Below are 23,218 nucleotides of genomic sequence, written 5' to 3'. Positions count from 1 at the left end.
GAGACAGACAGATGCAGTGAAGGTTGAAGGAAAGACAAGTACTTCTAAAGATTGCCAGCCAGCAGCAACTCTTGTTTCACAGCAGCAAGGAAGTCAAGAGGGATTACAAGGATCAGATGGAGCCGCAGTTATTGGGGCTGAGGACAAAAAAAAAAGGAAAATGTGAGCAAAAACAAAAGGCCCTTGATGACAAATACAGTAGTTCAATCTTCAGTGAAGTTTCACTATTGATCAATCCCACTGTGACAAAAAAGAATGTAAAGAGAAATGACAAGTAATAATGAATACTGATGGAATTTTTCCCAACATGTCTGTCATATTGACGAGCAGGGACAAAGTCTGGTGCACCGTCTGCTGGACAGACTTGCTGCAGCTTACATCTCTTTGTTTTGGATTCCAGACCAAAGATTGTTGAGTGCAATGTTTTGTTATCACCTTATTTTTCTAAAAATGTGGTACCGCCTCCAAATAATATTCCAGCTCATGAGAAAAGTGATTGTTTTTACAATCCTTTCACTTTTCATAAAACAGAAAGTCATGCTATTGAGGTCAATAAGACTTATAACTTATAAATTCCCCATCAACCAGAGTTTTTCTTTGTGTTTAATGGTGTTTCTTTGTTGGCTGGCATTTGTGGTACTGAGGAAATAGTATTTCCTGACAGAGATTTCTTCCTGTTAAAAAGACAGTTATTTTCACCCACTGTCTCCAAGTGCTCACTCAAATGGGATTTAATGAGTTTTCAAGATTTAAAATTCTTCATTGTCAGACTAAATATGCTTTCACATAACATGATAAAAAAAACTGTTTCAAGGTCTGGAGGGTGAATTAAAAATCAGACCAGGCGCAATGAACATAACTAAGAATGATTAAAAAATAGAAGTAAAATAAAAAAAACACTGCAGTAGTACCAAGCAGCATTGTGTGCAAATGTAAAAATATGTAAATGTACAAAGTACTGTGCAAAGTAGCAGATGTTCGTAGGTCTGAGGGAGTATCGTTGATGTATTATAATAAACTCAACAACCTCACAGCCTCTGGGAAGAAGCTGCTCCTCAATCTGGTGGTTTGGCACCTGATTCTTCCCCATTTTGTGACATTGCCTTTAAGATAACCTTAGATGCCATTTATTTCTGTACAATAAAAAATTAACTGTAATTAATCATTCCATAAATTCTGGGTTTGATACAGTACACAGACTCTTAAGTGGTAAAGTGTAGTGAAAACTACATGCCACTGATGTTTGCACTTATCTCTTTGTGGCTCTGCATGCAAGTTTAATTGAATCCTTATTGTTGCTGTTACATCCTTAGACAGGTTTAAGAATAAGAAGTTGGATAGTATTTACAGCTTTGTGATGAACTGGATCTATTATTTGCTCGAGTTACATTTGAGCTTGTCTGGGTAAATACAGAGCATGCATTGCAACAAAGAGGAGACAGTCATTGGATCTGTGCTGAGTGCCTACGGAAAACCTGATTTGACTTACTGGAATCACATGGGAAAAGGAAAAAAAAAGCATTTATAGGATGATATTTATAGGATGTCTTTAATCCATAACTGACGACACAGGGTTTTCTGTCTGCACAAGACTTTTGATCATTGACAAGTCAATCCACAAGTAAATATCTGATTAGATTTTATGTTGCAGTACAAATTCAATACTCATTTAATAAAAGTACTTTCATTTCTGTTTCAAGCAGCAGCAGCAGTAGGAAGAATTTAAAATCTTTTATCGCAAACAGCATTAGCAACCAGTAATGTGTGAGGACACCAATAAGTCATTGATTTCCCTCCCCCCCCCCCTTTTTTTTCTTAAGTCCCTACACTTGCCCGTGCTGTTAATCTCTTTTTGTGTGTATGGGATTAGACTGGTCTCGAGGTTAATCTCAGCGGGGTCTTGCTGAAGTGAATGTCCATTATTATCGGTACAAAGGTTACCGCCGCAGCAGCCGCAGTCAGCAGGTCTTATCTCACTCAACACATGGTGTCCTTGGGATATGTTTTCTTTGTTTCAAGAACATCAAATAGATTCTGAATTGATAACAAGAAGAGTTGCCACAGATGGTGGAATTGCTTGTGAAAACTATCCAGATGGTAATCTCTGAGCAAAGAGTAGAAAGATGAATGTTTGATTTCTCGTCTCTTTTTGGCAGAATATTTAAGCTTTGCTATGTAAAAAAAAAACACATCAAATTTGTATATAAACTTATTATGTAAATTAAATCTTTGAATCAGAACTGAGACAAATATTTGGTTTCAGGTGATCAAGTCATTGCTTAGTGTGCAATTTGAGTGTCTCATAAACATGGTGATTCTTTGAGCCTGGCTACAGTAAACAGTTTACCTCAAGATTTCCTCTTTAAGTTTGCAATATTCCTATATTCCTTTCATCCCTTTTACCTGAGCTATATTCATTTTTCTGCTGCATTAGTTTGCATTTTGACATCTAAACTTTTCAAAAATGCACAGACAAAAAAAAAACACTGTGTCAGTGTGTCTCAAATAAACCGACTAGTGTGTTTGAGCTGTAACATGAGGGATTTCTCCAGGGAGCAGATTTATTGGACTTGTGAAGCCTTTTGTCTATAATCCCTTGCACTCTTAAACATTAAGTGTGCCTTGCAGCAAAAGGCTGTTATTGAAATGAGACTAAAAAATACTACTTTAATCAAAGGACTTGAAGTAACCCTTTTAGAAAGCTTTTCTTTCCCCAGCATAATTAAGGATTCTGTGAATTACTTTTTCTTTATTAACGATGCTGTTTGATTTAATTTGTCATATTTATTTTAGCTATTACAATGGCGTATTTGTTTTTTTTCCACATTTGTCAGCAGCCTCTTGTTTATGAGTAATTTTTTGTGAAAGTAAAATTATTTCAAACAGTAATAAAATAGCAAAAGTTAGATAAAATTTGCATCATATTGAAGACATGCTTCATCTTAACCTCAACACTGTCATGTTGGAAAGCCCTAATGTGACCCACGCTGAGCCTTTGAGCTGAGGGGTGTCCTTCAATATTGTTTGATAACATACTGCATTCATCTTCATCAATTTCCTGTGTGTTTGTAGATCAAACCTCCCCACCGGCTTCGAAGTGATGAAACCATGAAGTTCAATTTTGGTCTCATCACTTCGAAGCCGACTTTGTTCCAATAGTCTATGGGTTTATCTAGCTGATAGTTGGTATATTTTCGGCACGCTGTATTGTTGCATTGCCCTTGTCATTGCTGCTTTTTCTTGGCAGCTCAACTGTAAAGCTCAGTTTTGTTCAAGACCTTCCTAATTGTGGCTCTTAAAACACCACTTTGTCTGTGTGAAGCCTGTATTCCAGCTAAATTAGTTGGAGGGCGGTTTTCTTTGTGTTCTGACCAGTTTTTTTTTTTTTTTCTGACAGTGGAAGCTAAAAACCTTTGATGGTTTACCTCAGTGGTCTCCAACACTGGTCCTGGAGGGCCACTGTCCTGCAGGTTTTATATGTTTCTCTGCTGTGACACACCTGATTTGAATGACTTAGTGATTAACAGGCTGCTGCAGAACTTGAAGACCTGCTGAAGGGCAGGGTAACAACTAAAACATGCCGGATAGTGACCCTCCAGGACCAGGATTGGACACCACTGGTCTACCTGACGATGATTTGACATCAACAGCAACACTAATGTTCCACTTCTTTATTAGACTTTAAACACTTACTAACATTTTATTTTTATATTCTTTTCCTATGTTATACAGTTCAGTCACCTTCTCTTGCAGATCTTTTTACATGTTTTTTGCTCCCTGTATGGATCAAGCTTGTAAAATCCGCATTTCTGCAGCATCAAAGTTGTGCTTGCAGCTCCACACATTGCTGGTGTTTGGAAATCCTTGTGCACATTTATAGTAGTGGCTGTGAATACCATAATATAAGACATAGGTAGCCTGGGCATGAGGATGTTATATACTGTATAGATTCATTATTTTAAATTCAAAACTATGGTTTATAGATGAACAATATTTGAGGTGAGCTTTGCAGCACTCAGTTGATTCACAGACGGCTACAGTGTCAGACAGTTCAATGACCACTTTACACACAGGAAGTTTTCATGAGTAGTTAATTCTGTCCATGTTCAAGTAATAGCATCTGCAGCAGAAACAAAGTAGAGAAGCCAATCCATAACATGCAGTTAAAATGGAATTTGTAAGTCTTACCAGTTGAGTCTTTACCACAGTACCTTATCTAAAGCTGTTTTTCACTAATGTACATTTAAACAGTTTCAGTTTTGTAAAAAGAAAGTCAGTTACTTTTCATAAGGAGATGAGTTGAACTGTTTATGCTGATGCATGTTTTTGTTTTTAAAGATAGTTCTTGGTTAAAGTCACACAGTTTAAATCTCCAATGCCTAGAATGCTTTAGAAAAATTAAACTGCAAGTCATCTTAGATAAGCTTCCACCATGAAAGCTCTGATGCTGCCTGTGCTCAGCCTCACGCTGGGCTTTTTGAAAGGTTGCACAATTATATTATTGAGTATTTTTATTTTTAGCTTTTAAACAAGAGATATAGATGTAAAGGTTAGTAAATGGGGCACATTTGTTTTATATCTTTAGAATAATGTGTCACTGTTTTTTAAAACACTCATACATGTGAGCTCTGCTGCTCGAAATGTTAAAATAAGGAGCAGAAGCTGCGCTCAACCTCACGCTGGGTTTTTTGAAAGGTTGCACAATTATAGTATTGAGTATTTTTATTTATAGCTTTTAAACAAGAGATATAGATGTAAAGGTCAGTAAAAGAAGCATATTTGTTTTTATCTCTTTAGAATAAGCTGTCGCTGTTTCCTTAAGACATTTATACATGTGAGCTCTGCTATTTAAAATGTTTTAAATAAAGAGCAGAAGCAGCTGAAAACCGAATAAGACAAAAAGGTAGTTTTATTACCACACTAATATAGAAATGGTTTTGTTTAGCAAAAGTCAAACAGATTGCTCTCTGTGTGAATTCAGCTCAAAGAGCATGACAAACCTTACAAATACATTTTGTGCCTTCAAATATGGCGGCATCTGGTACTTCTGATCTATTCTTCTCTAGGACTTCTGATTTCTGATTTTTTCCTTGAAGTGTTGTTTCTATGTAACTGTCTTTCATTGGAGCTACTGTAACAAATACAATTTCCCCCTGGGATTAATAAAATATTCTGATCCTGATTCTGAAACTTGTTCCAGTACCTGAGACTTGAGATTCAGTTGCTAAGTGAAACCCCAAATCAGGTAGCTTTAGTTGTCTACTTTACCACTATTGAAATAAAATTTGTAGTTTTATTTTTTATTTTTTGTAGCCTGACAGATTTGTTAGAATGGTCAGTGGCTGTCAGTTCGAAACAGCCAATCGTACACGTATGTGCATGTTTCTCTCTTTTTTATTCACTGTGCATCTTTGAAACACATATTTGCCTTGGCACTGTGTTGGTCTATTTGTTTTTCACTCTGACAGCCACAGCCTCTGAAATTCTAACGTGAAAACAGCAGGTAATTTATATGCAATGGCACATCATTACATGAAAATGAATTTGATAGATGAGAGATATGTTCCTGACGGCAAGGTCGGGGCCAACACACTCTTTTGCACTCCAGTAATAAACCTTTTTTTTTTTTTGTCCCTGCGCACTCACTTATTGACTAGACCGACAATAGTCATGAAAGCACAAGTGCATCAGGCGGCACATTTTCATTTGGAAATGAATTTGAAGGTTGTACGTTTATTCTACCTGCAGCCTGATTGGGCTTTCATGGACTTGTTGCCATGGTTCCTCTGGCTTCATTTACAGCAAATATCACTTTGGTTAAAAATGGTGCGGTACATATTTCAGCATACAGGGTTGGGAACAAGCCTGAATACATCTGAGTGCATCCTCAGGGTCATGCATGTTTAGGGTTCAGGTGTCACTAGTTGCACCACCCAGCTTCAAAAGAATATGGATTTTTCATGAAATAAAGTCAGTAGTTTACAAAGTATTGAACTAATAATTTTAGTTTAAATACTACAAGGTAAGCATGTAGAATTTTGATACTTAAAAATGTTGTTTGTTGCTCTGAGAGAGTATATGCTTATTTAATTTTATATTGGAATCATCAAGAAGTTTGTAGATGTTAAGATAAATCTTGTGTGTTTCGACTGTTTCACTTCAGACCTTTGTTTAGAAACTGAGGATGCTCGTCGGTGTTAATTTGGAAGCAAAACGTTTTCTTACTCATGTTTCAAATTTACCAGTTGCTCAAAATTAGACTTGTTGCATTTCTTATCATAATTGTACAGATATTTTTGAGTTGGTGTGAGATCTGGATTGTTGGCAGGCAAGTTTAGCACATTTGAAACTGGTTCCTTATTACTGACGACCTGTTGCCAGTCAACTAAATTGTTTATTGTTCCTCTTTCCTTTTTGTTTTACAACTACTCTTGCCATCTATTAACCTTCTAGCAATTTATTTTGCTGCAACTTTCTTCATTTTATTGGAATCAAATCAAAAGCAAGTACTTTGTTGTCTTTGTGTGATTTTTACTCAAACGTACTGTTAAAGCGACATTCAGATCATTGCATTTTATATATTTTCTGACTTTACTCAGTGTCCCAATTCGTTTCATAATTGATCATGTTGTTATATTTAGTACTGGGGAAAAAAAAACATTTTGAATCTGCAGAGTAGCCAATAAATAGACTAGAAGGTAGTTATCATTTTTAACCAGTGGTTTTGGAGAATAAACAAACAACAGACAATCATTCAGGCATGTTTAAATGGTTTGAAAGGTATAATTAAATGATAAAATGGTGTAAAAAAAAGATGAGGAGTTTGGCTAACATTGCTTTTAAGAATCTGATTTTAAAAGCCTGACAGTCCACAGGTAAAAACTGTTTTTCAGTCTGTTTGTTTTGGACTTTAAGCCTCTTTCTGTAATTCAGGAGGGCAGGAGAGAGAACATTTTGTTCCTAACAGCTAGAATACATAGAGTGTTTATATTACAGAGATTATGCTACAGAAAGAGCTTTATTTAGGTGTAAAAACTCCACATAATGTAAAGCATCAAAAGGAACCTAAAAAAAAAAACTCTAATTGTTACTTTTCAAAATAAAAACAGACGTAAACATACACACATTTGACCAACTGTCTTTCAAACTTGAAGTTCCCAGTTGGCATCTGAACCTTCAGATTCAGCTAAATTATAATTTACTCCAAGGAGAGACCGTCTTAATGTCAATGCATGAGTAATATCTACGAAAGACGTGTCATCTTTGAGGGATTCAGGTGTGATTATCTCATTTATCAGTACTTTTAGTTTAACAAACAAAAGACAACACATTTTTAGTGTTTAGAACTTCACCTGACGTTCGATAATAGATCTAAAAATAAAGGTGAGAGAAACTCGGAACATAAGAACTTCTGGGAATTCTGGGCTCAACCAAGATGATTAAAAAACTGTATCAAAAGTGAGAAAGCTCAGACAAACAGGGTTTGCATTTGAAAAGGATGTTTTTTCTTTGATGTTTTTCCAGCCTCAGTGATTTATATGTCCAAAGCCATTGGGGGTGTACGTGGGCGGAGTCGGGACCTCCTCATTTATTCATGTACTGTGACGGTGCAGGTTCTCCTGAGGAATCCTGTCCATTCTCCACACTTTTCCTTAGAGTAGACTACTGTTACCTGGCAACCTGACAGTGACAGAATTTGGTCATCTGTTCCCGCCTCCACCCGTCCGTCATGCCTTTACATTCCTCATTTTTCGGTGCACTTGATTCATGTCCTTCGAAATGTCAGGCCCGCATGAATAATCGAAGCAACGGAGAGAAGTGTGTTGTTTGGTCTGTGTCATACAGTGAGTTGGTGCACTGTGAAACATAGTTGTGATGCATAAAAATTGTAATCACGTTGACTCACTGTGCATAGGTATATTTAGATATCTGTTCTTGTAGTCAAGAAAAAAATTAAACTGTTTATCAGTTCTGTCATTAGCATCCCCAAATATCCATTAGATACTGATGGGGTTTTATAATAAAAAACATTTTATGTGAGGTTTTTTCAGTTGATTCTTGCCTAAAAATGTATCTCAGCCATTTTCACCTTTATTTCCCTGCAGTGTTTCAGCTTGACAGGCGTGGAATGATGTTTTATGCAGGTTTTTTATCACAGCAACTCTTCCTTTTCTTCATGCAGAAATACAAGGCTGGAAGGTGTGATGATATCCTCAAGTGGAAGCCTCCCAACCTCAACTCTGTGGACTTTCGCCTCAAGATCACCAAAGTCGGAGGAGAGGGGTAAGGCACTGTTGCCAGGGTAACGCTCTGCTTAACGAATCCAATAGCATCTATCATTTTGTTACACACCGGGGGTGTACACTCAGAGAAAGCCACACACTCATGCACATTACCATCTCTGTGTGTCACTATCCAAAACGTGCTTTGAATCAAAAGTCACTTGACATTTTTTTCACATTAAAATCTTCAATTTCATTCTAAGATTTTTTTTTCCTTTTCCTCCTTGAGGTTTAATGGATGTTGCTGCGGTTCAGCCTCATCGTTAAGAAGTTCTAGGTCCATTGTTGCTGAGATGTGCATCTTTTGCTATTTTATGTTAGATAGTTTTCTTATTTGCTGCTTAAGCATTGTCCTTCACTTCATTTTTTTCATGTTTATTATCCTCTGCAACATAAATTATTCAGACCCACCGCTGCTTATTCCAGCTCTCCATCTAGTAAACATATCTGCAGAAAACCAATTCTGTTTGGAGAAGACAATTAACTCCTTTTGGGTAAATAGAAAAAATGATTGCGTTTGAATTTAAATATGAATAAAACAAAGTTGTCTCAAAGTATGAAGAAAAAATAAGAATCTGTACTCTGCATCATCAGATTTTACAGTATTTTGGCACATTTATAGCTTTGAGAGCACAAATTGGAGTCACTTTGGTGATGCCCTGAGGTTTTTTCTCGTGCAACATTTAAAGTATTGGTGAATCTTTTATTACCAGCTGCTGCCAAAGGGTTTGTTTGTAGTGTTAGCAAAATATCTTATGAATCAGTGGATGGCTTTTAATGAAATTCTCAGAAAGTAAACATTGGATTCACATCTACTACTGATTAACTTTTGGAGTCAACCCCATTCAAGATGGCCGCCACAGCTGATCGACCTTAGCAAACATATAAATGGCTTTAACTCACCTAATTTTACAGATTTTGAGTTAAAATTCGGTGTGTTAGTGGCTGAACCTCACCCCTCAAAACTTAGGCATTAATTATTGTTGTCAACCCTGTTTCTCTGTTAGCAAAATATGTCTTGAACCGGTGTACAGGCTTTAATGAAAATTATCTTTGGATGTACTTTTATAACTCATTTACTTTTACATTCAACCAAATTCAAGATGGCTGCCACAGCTAATCAGTCTTATCCAATAGAAAAATGGCCATACCTCAGCCATTTTTACAGATTCTGAGTGAAAGTTGGTGTGGTGGTAGCTGAGAGTCTTCCTCAGTACATATTGATATAGACTCTAACAAAGAGTCACAGTTTTAAATGAGAAAAGGTTTTTACAAGAATTGATCCAAACAGCTTTAACTTTATACCCTGCCTTCATAAGATGATCTAAAATTAAAACTCTGGCATGAAAGGAAACAGGTAATATATATTCCTTCAAGGAATTCAAGGCCTTTCATTGATTTAATGAATTGTCATAAAAATGGTCATTTTCAACAGGATAAATCTAAATGATGGTTTGACTTTAAATGTGTACAGTACTGTACATCCACAAAACTAATGTCTTACTTTAATCACTGTTAGCATATCAGCATGTTTGCATTGTATTTTGGGGGTTTTGTCAGCATGCTAACATTTAATTACTATAAAATTTACAGCCTCACAATCAATAGCTTGGCTTTAATATAGACTCTTGTCTTCTGATATCTTGGTGCACATTGTTGTCTTCTGTGTTGTTCCCTGATGTCGCCCGAGTTGCTGTCAGCTTTCTGGTCATGCTGCCTTTACGTTTCGGTGACATTTGACCTTAGCGGCTGTCCCAATGAGCCCGCCACCGCCGCTCCACCAGCAACAGACTAAGGCTGACAGCAGGGCGCAGTCGCTCGTTCGGCTCTGAAGACAGCCAGCAGGCCAGCCTGTCAGCTTCTTTCCTCCTCCCTTTTGTGTGGGAGAACACAGACGATCATTGTTGCCATTTGAGATCTTTCTTCTGATATTTTCCCAAAAGATGAATTTTTCTGGCAGAGAAGCGCTCACCAGGGCTCAATCAGTCTTAGTGTAGGCTTTTAAATCTCTGCGTAGTTACTGTCTGGGAGGGAGGAGGAGAGATGGACAGACGTGTTTGGAGGTAACAACTGTTTATTCATCAGCCCACACAATCAATCCTTGAGCACATCTTTGTGTACCACTGAGGCACACAGCCTTGCAAGTTTTATTACCTTTTCTGAAAGCAAGCACAGAGGCAGACAGTGATTATTGTGCAGCAGTGAGAGTGAAGAGGTGGGATAGGATGAAATGGAAAAATTAAGCAATTGCAAAGACATTGCCAGCGCCTCAATGAAGGATGGAGCTTAAAGCATTGTATAGCTTTCTGGAATTATGTCTAATTTGAGCCAGCATTCCCGCTGAAAACAAAATGAGTAATGGTTACATCATCATTCATTAGGTGTGCTGTGATTTTAGGACCTGACTTGTTTGGATTGCCTTTCCTGAGGCGGATGCCCAAAGCTCATTTTGGTGCAATTCTTCTCTGTGAACTCAAGTGTCATTACACAATCCATCTTTTCTGTAAATAAATCCAATCAACTACACAACCTGAATTGTATCAAGTGAGGCTGAGCAAAAAAAAAAAAAAAAATAGAATATATATTTTTGTTTCACATTGTATTATTTTCTACAAATTCAATGAATTGGAAAGAAAATAAGAGAGCTTGCAAAATAATAGATTTAATTAGAATTTTTCTTCTGTTCCAGTTATAACGTTTAAACAAAACTGATCATTTAGAAATCATTTGTGAAGGATTTGATTTGAAGCATCTGAGATGTCAAGAGATACAACTGAGCATCACACAAACAAGAAGGATTCTGCAGAACAAATATGGAGTCTGTCTTTGGACTCTGAACAACTGAATAGATTTGCCTCTATTAGTACAAAAACTTGTGATTGAATCCTATCCTATTATCAAAAACAGACACAAATGTGAGTCATACAATCACGGGTTGTACCAACAGTATTTTTCTTGATGGAACTGACAAGAAAGAAATAAAGAATATTGTAAAAAATTTTGCAAGCAAAAGATCAAAAGACTGGGTGAACATGGATATGAGAGTTGTAAAGGATATAATGGATTATGTTATTGAGCCATTTACATATATCTGTAATTTATCATTTCAAAATGGTGTATTTCCAGACGGCATGAAGATAGCCAAGGTAATCCCTATCTACAAAAATGGAGAAAAAAATTTGTTTACAAATTATCGGCCAATTTCTTTGTTACCACAGTTCTCAAAGATTTTGGAAAAATTATTTGTAAATAGATTAAATTTATTTATTGATAAACACAATATATTAAGTAGCAGTCAATATGGGTTTAAGTCTAGAAATTCTACATCAATGGCTATCATGGATTTGATTGAACAAATAACAGCAGCTGTTGATCAAAAACAGTATTGTGTTAGTGTTTTTGTTGATTTGAAGAAGGCCTTTGACACCATTAACCACACCATTCTTCTGGAAAAGTTAAATAAATATGGCATAAGAGGTACAGCTTTACAGTGGGTATCTAGTTATCTGGAAAACAGGAAGCAGTTTGTGCAGGTGAATGATACAAGATCTGAACTCTGCAACATTACATGTGGGGTTCCTCAGGGTTCTGTACTTGGGCCAAAGTTGTTTCTTTTATATCTGAATGATTTAGTAAATGTGTCTGGGCTTCTTAAATGTGTATTATTTGCAGATGATACTACCTTTTTCTGTTTAGGAAAAGACATAGAACAAATGATGGAGATGATACAAATAGAATTTATTAAGATACAAACTTGGTTTAAACTAAATAAATTATCATTAAATTTGAATAAAACGAATTATATGATATTTAGTAAAAGAAATAAAGCTATCGATCTTCCTTTTAAAGTTGATGATGTTGAGCTCTGTAGAGTCAATGAGGTTAAGTTCTTGGGTGTTATCATTGATGAAAAGCTGACATGGAAACCCCATGTAAATTACATAAAAACAAAAATAGCCAAATCCATGGCAGTATTGTACAAAGTAAGGGACTTATTTCATGACAAATCTTTATTTATGTTATATAATGCAATAATTGCTCCACACCTGACTTACTGTATTGAAGTCTGGGGGAAAGCATGTAAAACAATTACAAATCCCATTTATATTTTACAGAAACGAGCAATAAGATGTATTACCAGAAAACATTTCAGTCACCCATCAAATGCTTTATTTTGTCAGTTGAAATTATTGAAATTTTATGAGTTGGTTGATTACAATATTTTGAAGGTTATGTATAAAGCTCATAAAAGTTTATTACCTCTTAATATGCAAGTATACTTTGTTAAGAGAGTAAGTAATTACAATCTTAAGGGTATAGAGATGTTTGTAAAGCCTAAGATTCGAACAAATTTGAAGGACCGATGTACTTCGGTACAAGGTATAAGATTGTGGAATAATTTGGAAAGTGAATATAAAAATGCTGGCTCGATAGATATATTTAAGAGAATGATAAAAGTCAAGTTGTTGAAAACATATACAATTGTATAATGTGCAATCATAAGAATTGCTGTACAAGAAGGAGTTGATGTTTTCTTTTTTCTTTTTTTTTCCTTTTGTTGTTATGTTTTATTATTTGAAAACTATCATTGTTTGAATTTGTTTATTTTTGAAAAAAGGGGCAGATATTAATAANTTGGCACATAATCATAATTTTTGTAGATTTTTTTTATGCAATTGAACAAGGTCATCCTATCAAGATCCCTCCTTAAACCAAGTTTTAGTTTGAGCTTTATATAATTATGTTTTACAAACCCCTACAAAAAAAAGAAAATGGGGACAGCCAAGTTTAATAAAACTTAAGCTCAAGATGTGTCTGCAGACTTCCTTCACACAGTTTTGATTCCTCATCAAAAGGGGATTTAAACATGTCCTTTTTTCTTGTGATTTTACTTTCAGTGATTTAAGTTAGGTAGGACTACACTTCAGCCTCTTAATTTGTAATACAGAAAATGTGGATTATATAAAAAAAAAGAAAGAAAAGCAAACCTATCAGTCCGGTAGTGTTTTTTTATGAATTACTTTTATCTACTGGTAGACAGAGGGACTTTTGTTTTGTCCTCCAGCTAAAGGTTTCTTTTGTTTTATCTCCCACCTTGAATATCAAAATTTGAAAAACCAAAGCAATAAAAAATGTATTGCATATATCTAAATTGCATGCCAGTATGGATATTGCTGCTGTAAATAGATATTATATATGCACTGAAGTGGCAGTCAGAACATCAGCTGATATTGGTGTGAATCTTTGCATTCAGCCATGAACGTTATTTCATTATTTATATAACCTAATATATGTTTTCTAGTTTCTTGAGGGGGGAAAAAAATGTAATTTTTTTTGGTTTGTTTGTTTATTGCATTTTCAGTTCAAGCTTTAGTTAGAGGAAAATGATGTCTCATATCAGTGATCTGGAGCTGTGTATATATATATATATATATATATATATATATATATATATATATATTTTTTACAAACTGTTAGATCCAGACGGAATAGTTTTCTTTGAGTTTGAAAAGGGGATTTAGAAAAGAACACTACACATTTGTCATAAATAGATTTAAAGTTACTGAGCAGAACTTTACTGGCTGCAATAACCCCCTTTCAAGACTCAACACCAGCTGATATTCTCAAGTGTATTTTTACAAATATATGAAAATTTGTATCTGCGGACTTACAATAAAGTACATTTATAACCTATTAGGTGATTGATACCAGAGAGATCATTCTTGCAGAGCTTTCTCGTTGTTCTTGCCTGTAGCAATTAGAAATGTTAAGCATGCTTTTAGGTGTAGCAAAAAAACCCAGCTTGGTGCTGCATGTTTAGAATAGCATTATAAAAAATATCTCGGATCTAATCATTAGATTTAAGCTGGTGGAGATTCTCAAACAATCAGGACCAAAAAACAAAATTGTCCAAAAAAAAAAAAACCAAAGCAACTAGACTTTTACTCTGTGGTTTTGCTTCAGATCACGCGCTCTCCAGTTTAAATTGAGAAAGCTTCCTGGATAGGAAGTGAAAACATCTTCAACTACAGAATAAAAATTTAGTTGCTTTGTTTTTTTGAAACATTTTTGGATTTATCAGAATTAAGAAAATTATTTTACTGAAGTCTCACCAGCTGAAAGTGCATCGGTGCCTTTTTTACCCCTCATAAGTATCAGGCAATAAAAGCCATTTAAAAAAACTTAAATTCAAGAATGTTTTACAGATATAACAAACTTTGGTTTAATAATCAAGTTAAGGAATGTTTTTTTGGAAGCATCATTGTGTGATCCACCTATGAGTAGATACCTTCTACTTAGAATGTAGTTGGTTTTGAGAAACAAGAAAAATCCTCAATATCGAATTTGCTTAATTTTCTTAAAATGTTTGAATTGATTCTTGTTGTCAAAAAGGACAAAACAAGCCCTCTTCTGTTTGCCTCATTCTGCGCTGACTGCTGAGTGCTTTTTACTGCAGGTAGAACATGAACAAGTCACCTCACAAGTATTTTACTCACCATCCCTTAAAAAACAACACAAACTATTCCCTCAATGTACATATCCTCATCTCTCTGAAACATAAACAGATTTTTAAGGTGAGTCGTGTTGACAATATCTGATGCAATTGCAAACCAATGTAATCATGAAAATTTGATGCATTTTTCCACAGTTCCATGGCCATTTCTGGTCTCGTACCTATTTTTACTCTTGTTTTGATATATATTTCTTTTGCTTCAACAGATTCATAAACCATTTGAAATGTTGTTCCGCTGGTGGGTGATAAAGGGTTGATGGCATGCTGTTCATAGGCTGTGTTGACATTTAAGTGCATTTTCTTTTCACAAAAGCCTCTGCCCTCTTTTTTTTTACCTGGAGGATCTTGTTTGATCTGTGCTTTTAAGTTTTGGGTTTTTTTTTTACCATAATTTACCTCACTCTGACTCAGGAAAATTGATGTTGTGGTGTAATTTAAGACTGCAGGACTCGTAGTCACACATGACCCCAGAGCTTTTAGATTGCGAGCAGAAGTTGATGTTTGTGAGAGAGCTTGTAAACAGAAGAAAGGAGTTCATTCCTTTGTGTCTCTCTGACTCAGGCACCTTTACCTGTTATCTCTTGTTTTGTATACCTTTGAGAAATGACTTTGACTTACTGTTGTTTAGGAGATGCTGTCAAAATCCAGGTAATTTTCTTGTTTGTGAGTCCTGCAGGTTTCTGAAGACCTTCAGGTTGAGTACAACTATTAATGGGAATGGACTTGGCTTGGCATCAGATGTTGTACATTAAAGTATGCCTATTTGGCCCCCTTAATGTCTACTGCTGCTTCCTTCCTCCCCCTGCTAGCTATCATTAGACAGGAAGGGGTGAGAGTGGCTGGGAAGATGGTGTCCAATTTCAGCTCCATTTGAGATTTGAGAGCTGCACCAGACTGCGTATCTGCACTGTTGTTTATCTGTCAATTTAGCTCCGTACCCCCCTCTATTTCTGTGCTAAAAATGGTTAACTAATACAAAACCGGTGCCACCAATTGTATACTTAGTCATTTGCACATATAGCAGCAGACAGAGTGCCCGAAATAAATAACAGCCACATGTGGTGTCTTTAGCTGGAGGGGGGAAGAGAACATTACGTGATTAAGACATCTGTTGGTAATTTGGGAGGCACAGAACTCGTTGTTCTAGAAATATTAGGAAAATAACTTATGTTTCTATTTGTTATTTTACCTTTATTTTATCTTGGTTTGCAAATCTGAAAGAGTCACAGAATTCAATTTGATTCTAAATCAAATTTAGGATTTAATTCAAAATCAATTGTCAATTCAGAGCAGAGCTGGGTTTTTTTAGACCATTTCTAAAAGGAATTTGTGTTGCTTCTGCCAATGCACCTAACACTAACCAATATACCGTATCATTCCATTATTAAAGCATCACCTATACTGTAGCTGCATTTAAAAACATGCCAGGCAGATCACAGAACTCACAGATTCCCTCCTGAAATAAGAGATGTTAGCGGGAAACCTTTCATACACGATCAAATGAAGGATGATTCATTTCTCAGGTCCTGTGTCAGATCTTTGCTGGATTTCTATTTCTTAAAGACAAAACTTTCAGACACTGTTCATCTGCTCTAGATAGTTTATTTATTTATTTATTTTAATTATTTTAGACCTGACACACCTGTGTCCAGTTTCCCCATTTAAATTTTGAAGATCACACCGCATATCAAGCTGAGATATCTCAAGTAGCTGACTGATATTTTTTGTGGGATATGAATAGAAGTAAAAGTTTTAATGGAGCAGTTTGTGAGCTTTCAGCAGAAAACAAATATCTTTGTTGGTGCAAAAATAATATTTAATGCTTGTCAAATTGTGGTCCACCTTTTTATTGATGCAACTAAAGAAATGAAAATGTGTTATGGTTGTTTGCAGCAGGCTGCTTGTGAACAAAGTGTCCTAAAATACAAAGTAAGAATGTTCACTGTGCAGGGAAATATTTAAAACTTTAGTGTTACGAAATTTAACAAAAAAAAAGAAAGAAACATTCATCTAACAATAGTCAAGTATATGACTTGACTGAAAATGAGTGAAAAAGCAGCCAATATTACAAAAAAGACTTTGAAAAAGCCTGAAAACTATTGATTAATACTACTTTAAAGGGTTAAAAGAAAGTGCCTCTGTTGTTCTAACAGAAGCTTATGTATTGTTTGTCTAAAGTGTGCTGTTGCAGCATTAAGGCTGTCAACAAGAAAAATACCGTTTTGTTATATAATTGTTTATTGTTCTGTAATTCTGCCCTTCCATTTTTAGGGTTTTTTGGTAGGTTCCTTTTTGAATATTCCGTCTTAGTCCACCTTTCTTATTAGTTGTCTTAAATAATGAAATTTAGACTTTTTTCATGAAATGCAGGCTTTTTTCATGTTTTGTTATTTGAGTTTTTATATTGAATATGTTTTGTTAAAACAGCTGGTGCAGCAGTTGGATCGGCGCCTGAACGTTTCTCATCCAAAATGTTTTTAGCCTTTTAAAATGTTGAGAATAGTGAGCTCTCACGCAGAGAAAGTCTGGTGTAATATTCAGGACCCCGTGTAGTCTCCCTGTTCGCTGCATTATTACAGTGTTGGTCTTTAAACATGCCATAATGCAGCTCGCTCTGTAGGTTGAGGAACATCAAGCTGTGCAGAGACACAGAAGGGCTCAGAGAGGTGTAATCTCACATTTTTGTCGTTCTGTTACTAGCTGGTAAATGGAAGCAGAGTAGTGATTTCTTTTCACCATCGTTAACACTCACATACTCTCATGTTGAAATCCTGTTCTGAGGGTGTTGGGTGGTGTTAACCGTGATCTTTTTGTCTTTGCAGGCTGATACCGCAGATTGTCGGCTTGCTCTACGTTGGCAACTATGACAGGCCCTTTGCAACGATGAGGGTGAGAAAATAAAAGTGTTGTTTTGTTGGATCCACCCATGTGCAAACCCACCCCTGTGCTCCTCCAGCTTCCTTTCTGTTACAAAGTTAACGGTGCCAAAAATCAAAGGTGAACAGTACTTAATCATTTGCTAAATTAAATATATTTTTTTAAGACTCTCACAATTTTCCCACCAAAACAATTTGCAGTGCTAAACCACCAGCAAATTCTGCCAACAAAGAAAGACTGAATGGTTGTGCAAAAATAAAGCTTCAAGACAAGGTTGACTACTTTCACTAATTTATTCAGGGCCAGAAACATGTCAGCTTTTTATGCCTGGTGGATTTTCATCATCACATTTGAATATATATCAGTGTGAGACTGCCTGTGTTATCTTACTCCTATTTCCATTTGCTACAACTTTGCCTGAAATCTTAATGCATTCAAATTGGCTAAATAGTTTTTATATCATACTGATAATCTTACTGCTTTTTGTTTTATTTCTACAGAAACAGTCCTTTTAAATTCAATCAGCTTGTTTTCTTAAGTGGAAGTATCTTTTTCCACCTTTCTAGTATTTTGTATTTGGATTTTAGCACCCATTTCTTTCTTTCTTTTTCATTTTATTTTCTTTTTCAGTAAGAATTGGTGTTATTGTAAAAAAAAAAAATCCATTGTGCATAAATGTTTTCTTAATCCGTTACATGAAATCTTTGATACAGTTGTACGTTGCAAAATATACGCAACTTTTATACTTCATCTTGGAAAAAATTGGTGTTTAAGTTACCACCTACTCATAGAAGAACAAGAAGAGGCTGGTAAACACCAACGGCAACAAAAACAAGGCAGCTACATAAATCATGTTTATGCTGCAGTATGCTGCAACCTTCCCATCTTTAGCCCAATGCATAAAGAGTACATTCACTACACCATATGTTATATACATCCCAAGACTTGACTTTACCAAATATGCTTCATTTCTTCACATTTTCATTCATGTAAAGAGATCATCAAAGTACAGCGTAACAGTCGCCTCAGTTTAGTATTTTCTCGTTATGTATAGATTATGTGAATGCAGATTTTTCCATCCTTTTTGACCTACAGCTACACAGACTCAGTGAAGAGTTCTCCACAGTAACAGCGTCTCATCTGTATTACAGCATAACAGGAACCCACTGCTCTGAGGCGGAAAACCAGCTCAAGAGCAACATTATTTCACTTCTGTTCTTTTTTTAATCATGCCCTTGTGTTACATAGGCATTTACCATTTAGCTAAATGGCTTGTGATATGCGTAGGCTTTTTCAACAGCCACGGTTAGAAAACTGGATAAATGAGTGTTTTGTGTTTTTGCCAAATATCAACCCTGAACTCTGTGACTGAACATGCAGGGTTTTCCGTTTGCTGCTTTTGTCTTTAAACTGGAGCAGAGGAAAAGCTGCTTAGGTCATTCTCTTTCAGTTTTTATGATAATATTATTGTCTAAAATGTGCTGTACAGTTGATCCAAGTGCAAATTTGCTAAAATTAATATTAGTAGTAATAATTATATGTCAGCAGAGGACATGATGGCTTGTGGTTTTGGCCAAAACACTGTTCCCGATAAATCTGACACCTCCGCAGAGTAAATGTGTGAGCTTGTTGTCTGCTGTGAACCACCACACAGTTGCTCTGACATTGATTGCCTTGCTCATGGGCATGGTTGTAATTTCGATGCCTTGATTAGATGCAATTTGAGGCACATTTAGTCGACAGCTTATCGTAACAGCATTTGGCTTGTTGGAGCTTATCAAACCGGCTTTTTCTGTAATTTGAAAAAATGTGGTAATCGTCATGAACACCAGTTTTATTGGGTTGATTCTTCAAATTCTGCTCCTTAATGTTGTAATTTCTGTTGGTTCCTTCAGGAAATGAATTTTGGAAGGGAGCTTTTATGATGATTTATCAGCTCAGCCTTTAAAAACGCACACAGAGCTGAAACCCTTTTGCTTCATTGCACTCCTTTAAAATCTTAATAGACTGAATGAACATTACATGGAAAATATGTAAATACGATAAGCAAGTTTATGATTTAATTCTTTGGGTTTTAGACTAAATTAGCTGCAACAATAGTGAGATATACGATGTAGCTTTTCTTAATTGTATGTTTAAGATTATTTTTTTCTTCCTTACTTTAAACTGTGTTAAAGATAAATGTAATCCTCAATTTAAAGGATTAAAGTGCTGTCAAATTTGGTTCCACCTAGAAACTAAACACAAATATGTAGTTATATACACTATGACCTAATTTATTAGTTTGTGAAGTATCAAATTTGGGGGGATTTTGTAGGCACAAAAGTTCTGACAGCAGGTTTTTTGCTGATTGACTGTGTAGTTAACAGTACACAGCATGTTTTGTTTTTCATTAAAAGTCCATTCATTTATTGATTTTACTCATTCTAATGTAAAAATATCAACAGTCAATCTACAAATGTAAAACAAAATTATACACAAAGACTTAAACAAAATAATAAAGAAGAAAACAATCATTTACAAGCTTCCTTTATTTTCTCTATTTGAACATTTCACAAACCAAACTCGAAATACTAAATTGGTTGCAAACAATTTCTTCAATAATTAAATACTATTATTCAATGAGTTCATAAAATCTCAATCATTTCTCTTATACGTTTATTTGAATTAAAAAAATAATAATTTTCAAGTCATCAGCCAGATCATACCATATTTTTACTTCAGGTCCTCAAACACACGTTTGTTTTAATGTCGTCTCTGCAGATGAATGTTTTTATCATGATTAGAAGTTTTGAAGTCCAGGTCACTTTACACTGCAAGAGTGATCAATAACGGGTCCGTCCATCAATGTATCCGTTTCCTGCCACTTATTTGTAGTCTGGTCGTGGAGACAACAAGTCCAGGAGGAAAACACAGACATCCCTCCTTTCAGCAATTCTCCCCAGCCCCTCCTGGGAGATTCCAAGTCGTTCCTAGTCAAGATGTGATACATAATCCATCCAGCAAGTTTAGGTTATTCCTAGAGGTCTCCTCAAAGTGAGATGTGCTAGGAAATCCTTCAGAGGAAGTACCCAAAGAAGCATCCTAATCAGAAACCCAAACCACCTCAGCTGACACCTTTCAGTGTAAAGGAGCAGCTCTACTCTTAGCTCCTCACCTTGTGTCTAAGCCTGAGCCCCGCCACCGTAAAGAGGAAGCTACATTTCAGCTGCTTGTATCGGGGATTTTGTTCTTTGGGTCATGATCCACACCTCATGACCATAGTTGAGGGTTGGAACATTGACTAACCAGTAAATCAAAAGCTTTGCCTTTCAGCTCAGTTCATTCTTCACAACAACAGACTGGACTCCTAATTATTGTGGACGAGGGCCCGATCCCTCCGGCTGTCTAGCTGAGTCACATACTCAAAAGTTTTGGACCTGACTTAACTCACAACTTGTCTAGCTTATCTTGGTCAAACAGTTATGCCCATCACGTAAGCATTTTGAAGTTTTGTTGTTTTTTTTGTCATAGATGTTGTGGTCCAATACTAGTAGCCTCTGGTGAATTAACCTGCTTTGTTTACCTGGCTGTTGAGAAGATTTGCTTTAGGTCTCATCTTACTCACATCTATTATAGTATTACATGACTTTTCCTGAGGCCATAACTTTGTCACAAAAAACTCCAATGTCTTTGGCTTCTTTCGTTGCTCTTTTGTTGATGTAATCCAACCCGTCGTCACCAGAGGTTTAAACAAAATGAGAATTTAAAAATGCAATATTTTTAAATAATATTACACATGACTGAGTTTGAATTTGATGCTAATTTTGACTTCAGTTTAAAAATGTATATATACTGTGTAAGAATTTAAAAGGTGTTTATGAACCCTCTTTGGATTAGAAATCATAGAAAATGTAGAGTATGTTAGGTTTATTAAAGTATTGGCTTTCAAATCCTTATTTAGGTCGGCTCTCTGCATGGAGCGATATGTGGCTCGTGCATGCAGATTGTTAATCATAAAATATCTGAATGGTGCCTGGCAGGTGTAGTCACCAGCGACAGGGATAAGAGCATTTCTCTGAAAAATACCTTGTGAGCTGCGTTGAAGCTGCGAAGCCTTAGCAGCGTGCACTTTAACTGCAGGGTGCTGAGATGTTTTTGACTATTGTTTCCATCACCAAACTTCCCAATTTATGTGACACCCCAAGGCATCGCTATCATCCGAGGATCATTAAAGTGTTTTGAAGAGATTTGTGTTGCCCACAGGTTTTGTCTAATGAGTGAGATGTGGGATTAAAAACCATGAACAGTGTCAGAATATTTTAAAGGGTTTTCTATATAAAAAAAAAAACACACTTGCTGCAGTTTGAAACAACCTGGCCATTTAGGAGTTTGTAAAGTATAATTCACATGCTGAGGGTTGTGTAGTGGTTGTGTTTCTTGTTTACAAGAAAGACTTGACAAAGTGCTGCACACCTATCCTCACCTCATTTCCCTCTCTTACACATCATTACCTTGTTTTTTTCTTCTCTTTGTTTCTGATGTGAGGGTTGAACTGAATGAATGGGATAATGATCGGCATTATACATATTCACCAGAGACATGACTCTGACATTATATAAATGGTTAATGAGGAATTCAATGTGTTTTCTGACACATTTCTATGATCAAGGCCACATCTAAGTGTACTTGGGTCCAGGTAAATATGTTGGGGATACAACAACTGATCTGAGGAAAACGCTCCATGATTCAATCTTTTAGCTGAAGGTGACGGGAATGATCAGAGGACATCTGTTATAGGCTGTCTGACAACATATATTAAAGTGTACATCAGTTTGGATGCTGTCTGATATTTTTCCCCTCCAAGGGTGTTCATATTCATTCTTTTGCATCTCATATCCTTTTCCCACTTCTGTTTCGTCTCCTCCAGTCTTCTGTTATTAAAGTGGACCCGAGTGCAGCAGCACTGCAGACCTGTGTGTCTGTTCTGATTAAGTTCAGAATGTAACAAAGACGGGGTCAATTAAAAAAAACACCTATTCAAGGAAGTCTGAATATATATTCAGCTGGGCCTCTATTTCTTTAGTGCAATATGTGATACTATTTCTGTATGCATAACTTGCATAACTGTATTCTGAGCTGTGCACATTGTTTTGTTGCACATTTCGCTCCACATTGTTACGACCTTGACAGCCACTCCCACGTTTATGATCTAATCTCCGCTTTTGAAATGAAGAATTGCCAGAAATGAGAAGAAAAAAAAAAACTGGTTCAGTTCAAGACAGAATTGAATCAGTTTTTATAATGATTATTATTTATCATCTGCCTGGTTTTTAGAGCTGAATATTTGGAGCTGTAGCCTCATATGTCTTTGTCATAGAGAGAGGTCCCCTGCGATTTCCTGCGACTCATGCAAGGAAATTCAGAACCCCTGCGAACAATTTGAGACTTTTTGGAGGTTCTGTCACAAATGCTGTTTGCCAACTAGTCACATCCCAATAAGATACTGACTTAACGCTTTGTTGTAGAGTTTTCTTGTCAGCTACTCAGCCACAATACAGTTGCA

The 23,218-nt window shown here is 35.9% G+C and overlaps 1 protein-coding gene across 2 annotated transcripts in view; it reads left to right on the top strand.

Moving 5' to 3' along the window:
* Positions 1–23,218, top strand: part of rngtt (RNA guanylyltransferase and 5'-phosphatase) — an 89,291-nt gene that overhangs the window by 59,188 nt on the left and 6,885 nt on the right. For both annotated transcript variants that reach the window (XM_017411731.3, XM_037981625.1), the window contains 2 exons: positions 8,183–8,283; positions 17,619–17,685. In XM_017411731.3, the coding sequence (XP_017267220.1) occupies positions 8,183–8,283; positions 17,619–17,685 (168 nt within the window). The remainder of the gene's footprint in view (positions 1–8,182; positions 8,284–17,618; positions 17,686–23,218) is intronic.

Source organism: Kryptolebias marmoratus, linkage group LG19 (assembly GCF_001649575.2).
Source record: "Kryptolebias marmoratus isolate JLee-2015 linkage group LG19, ASM164957v2, whole genome shotgun sequence".
NCBI lineage: Eukaryota > Metazoa > Chordata > Actinopteri > Cyprinodontiformes > Rivulidae > Kryptolebias > Kryptolebias marmoratus.
The sequence above is the reverse complement of the archived record's forward strand: the minus strand, read 5'-3'. Positions and strand labels throughout refer to the sequence as shown.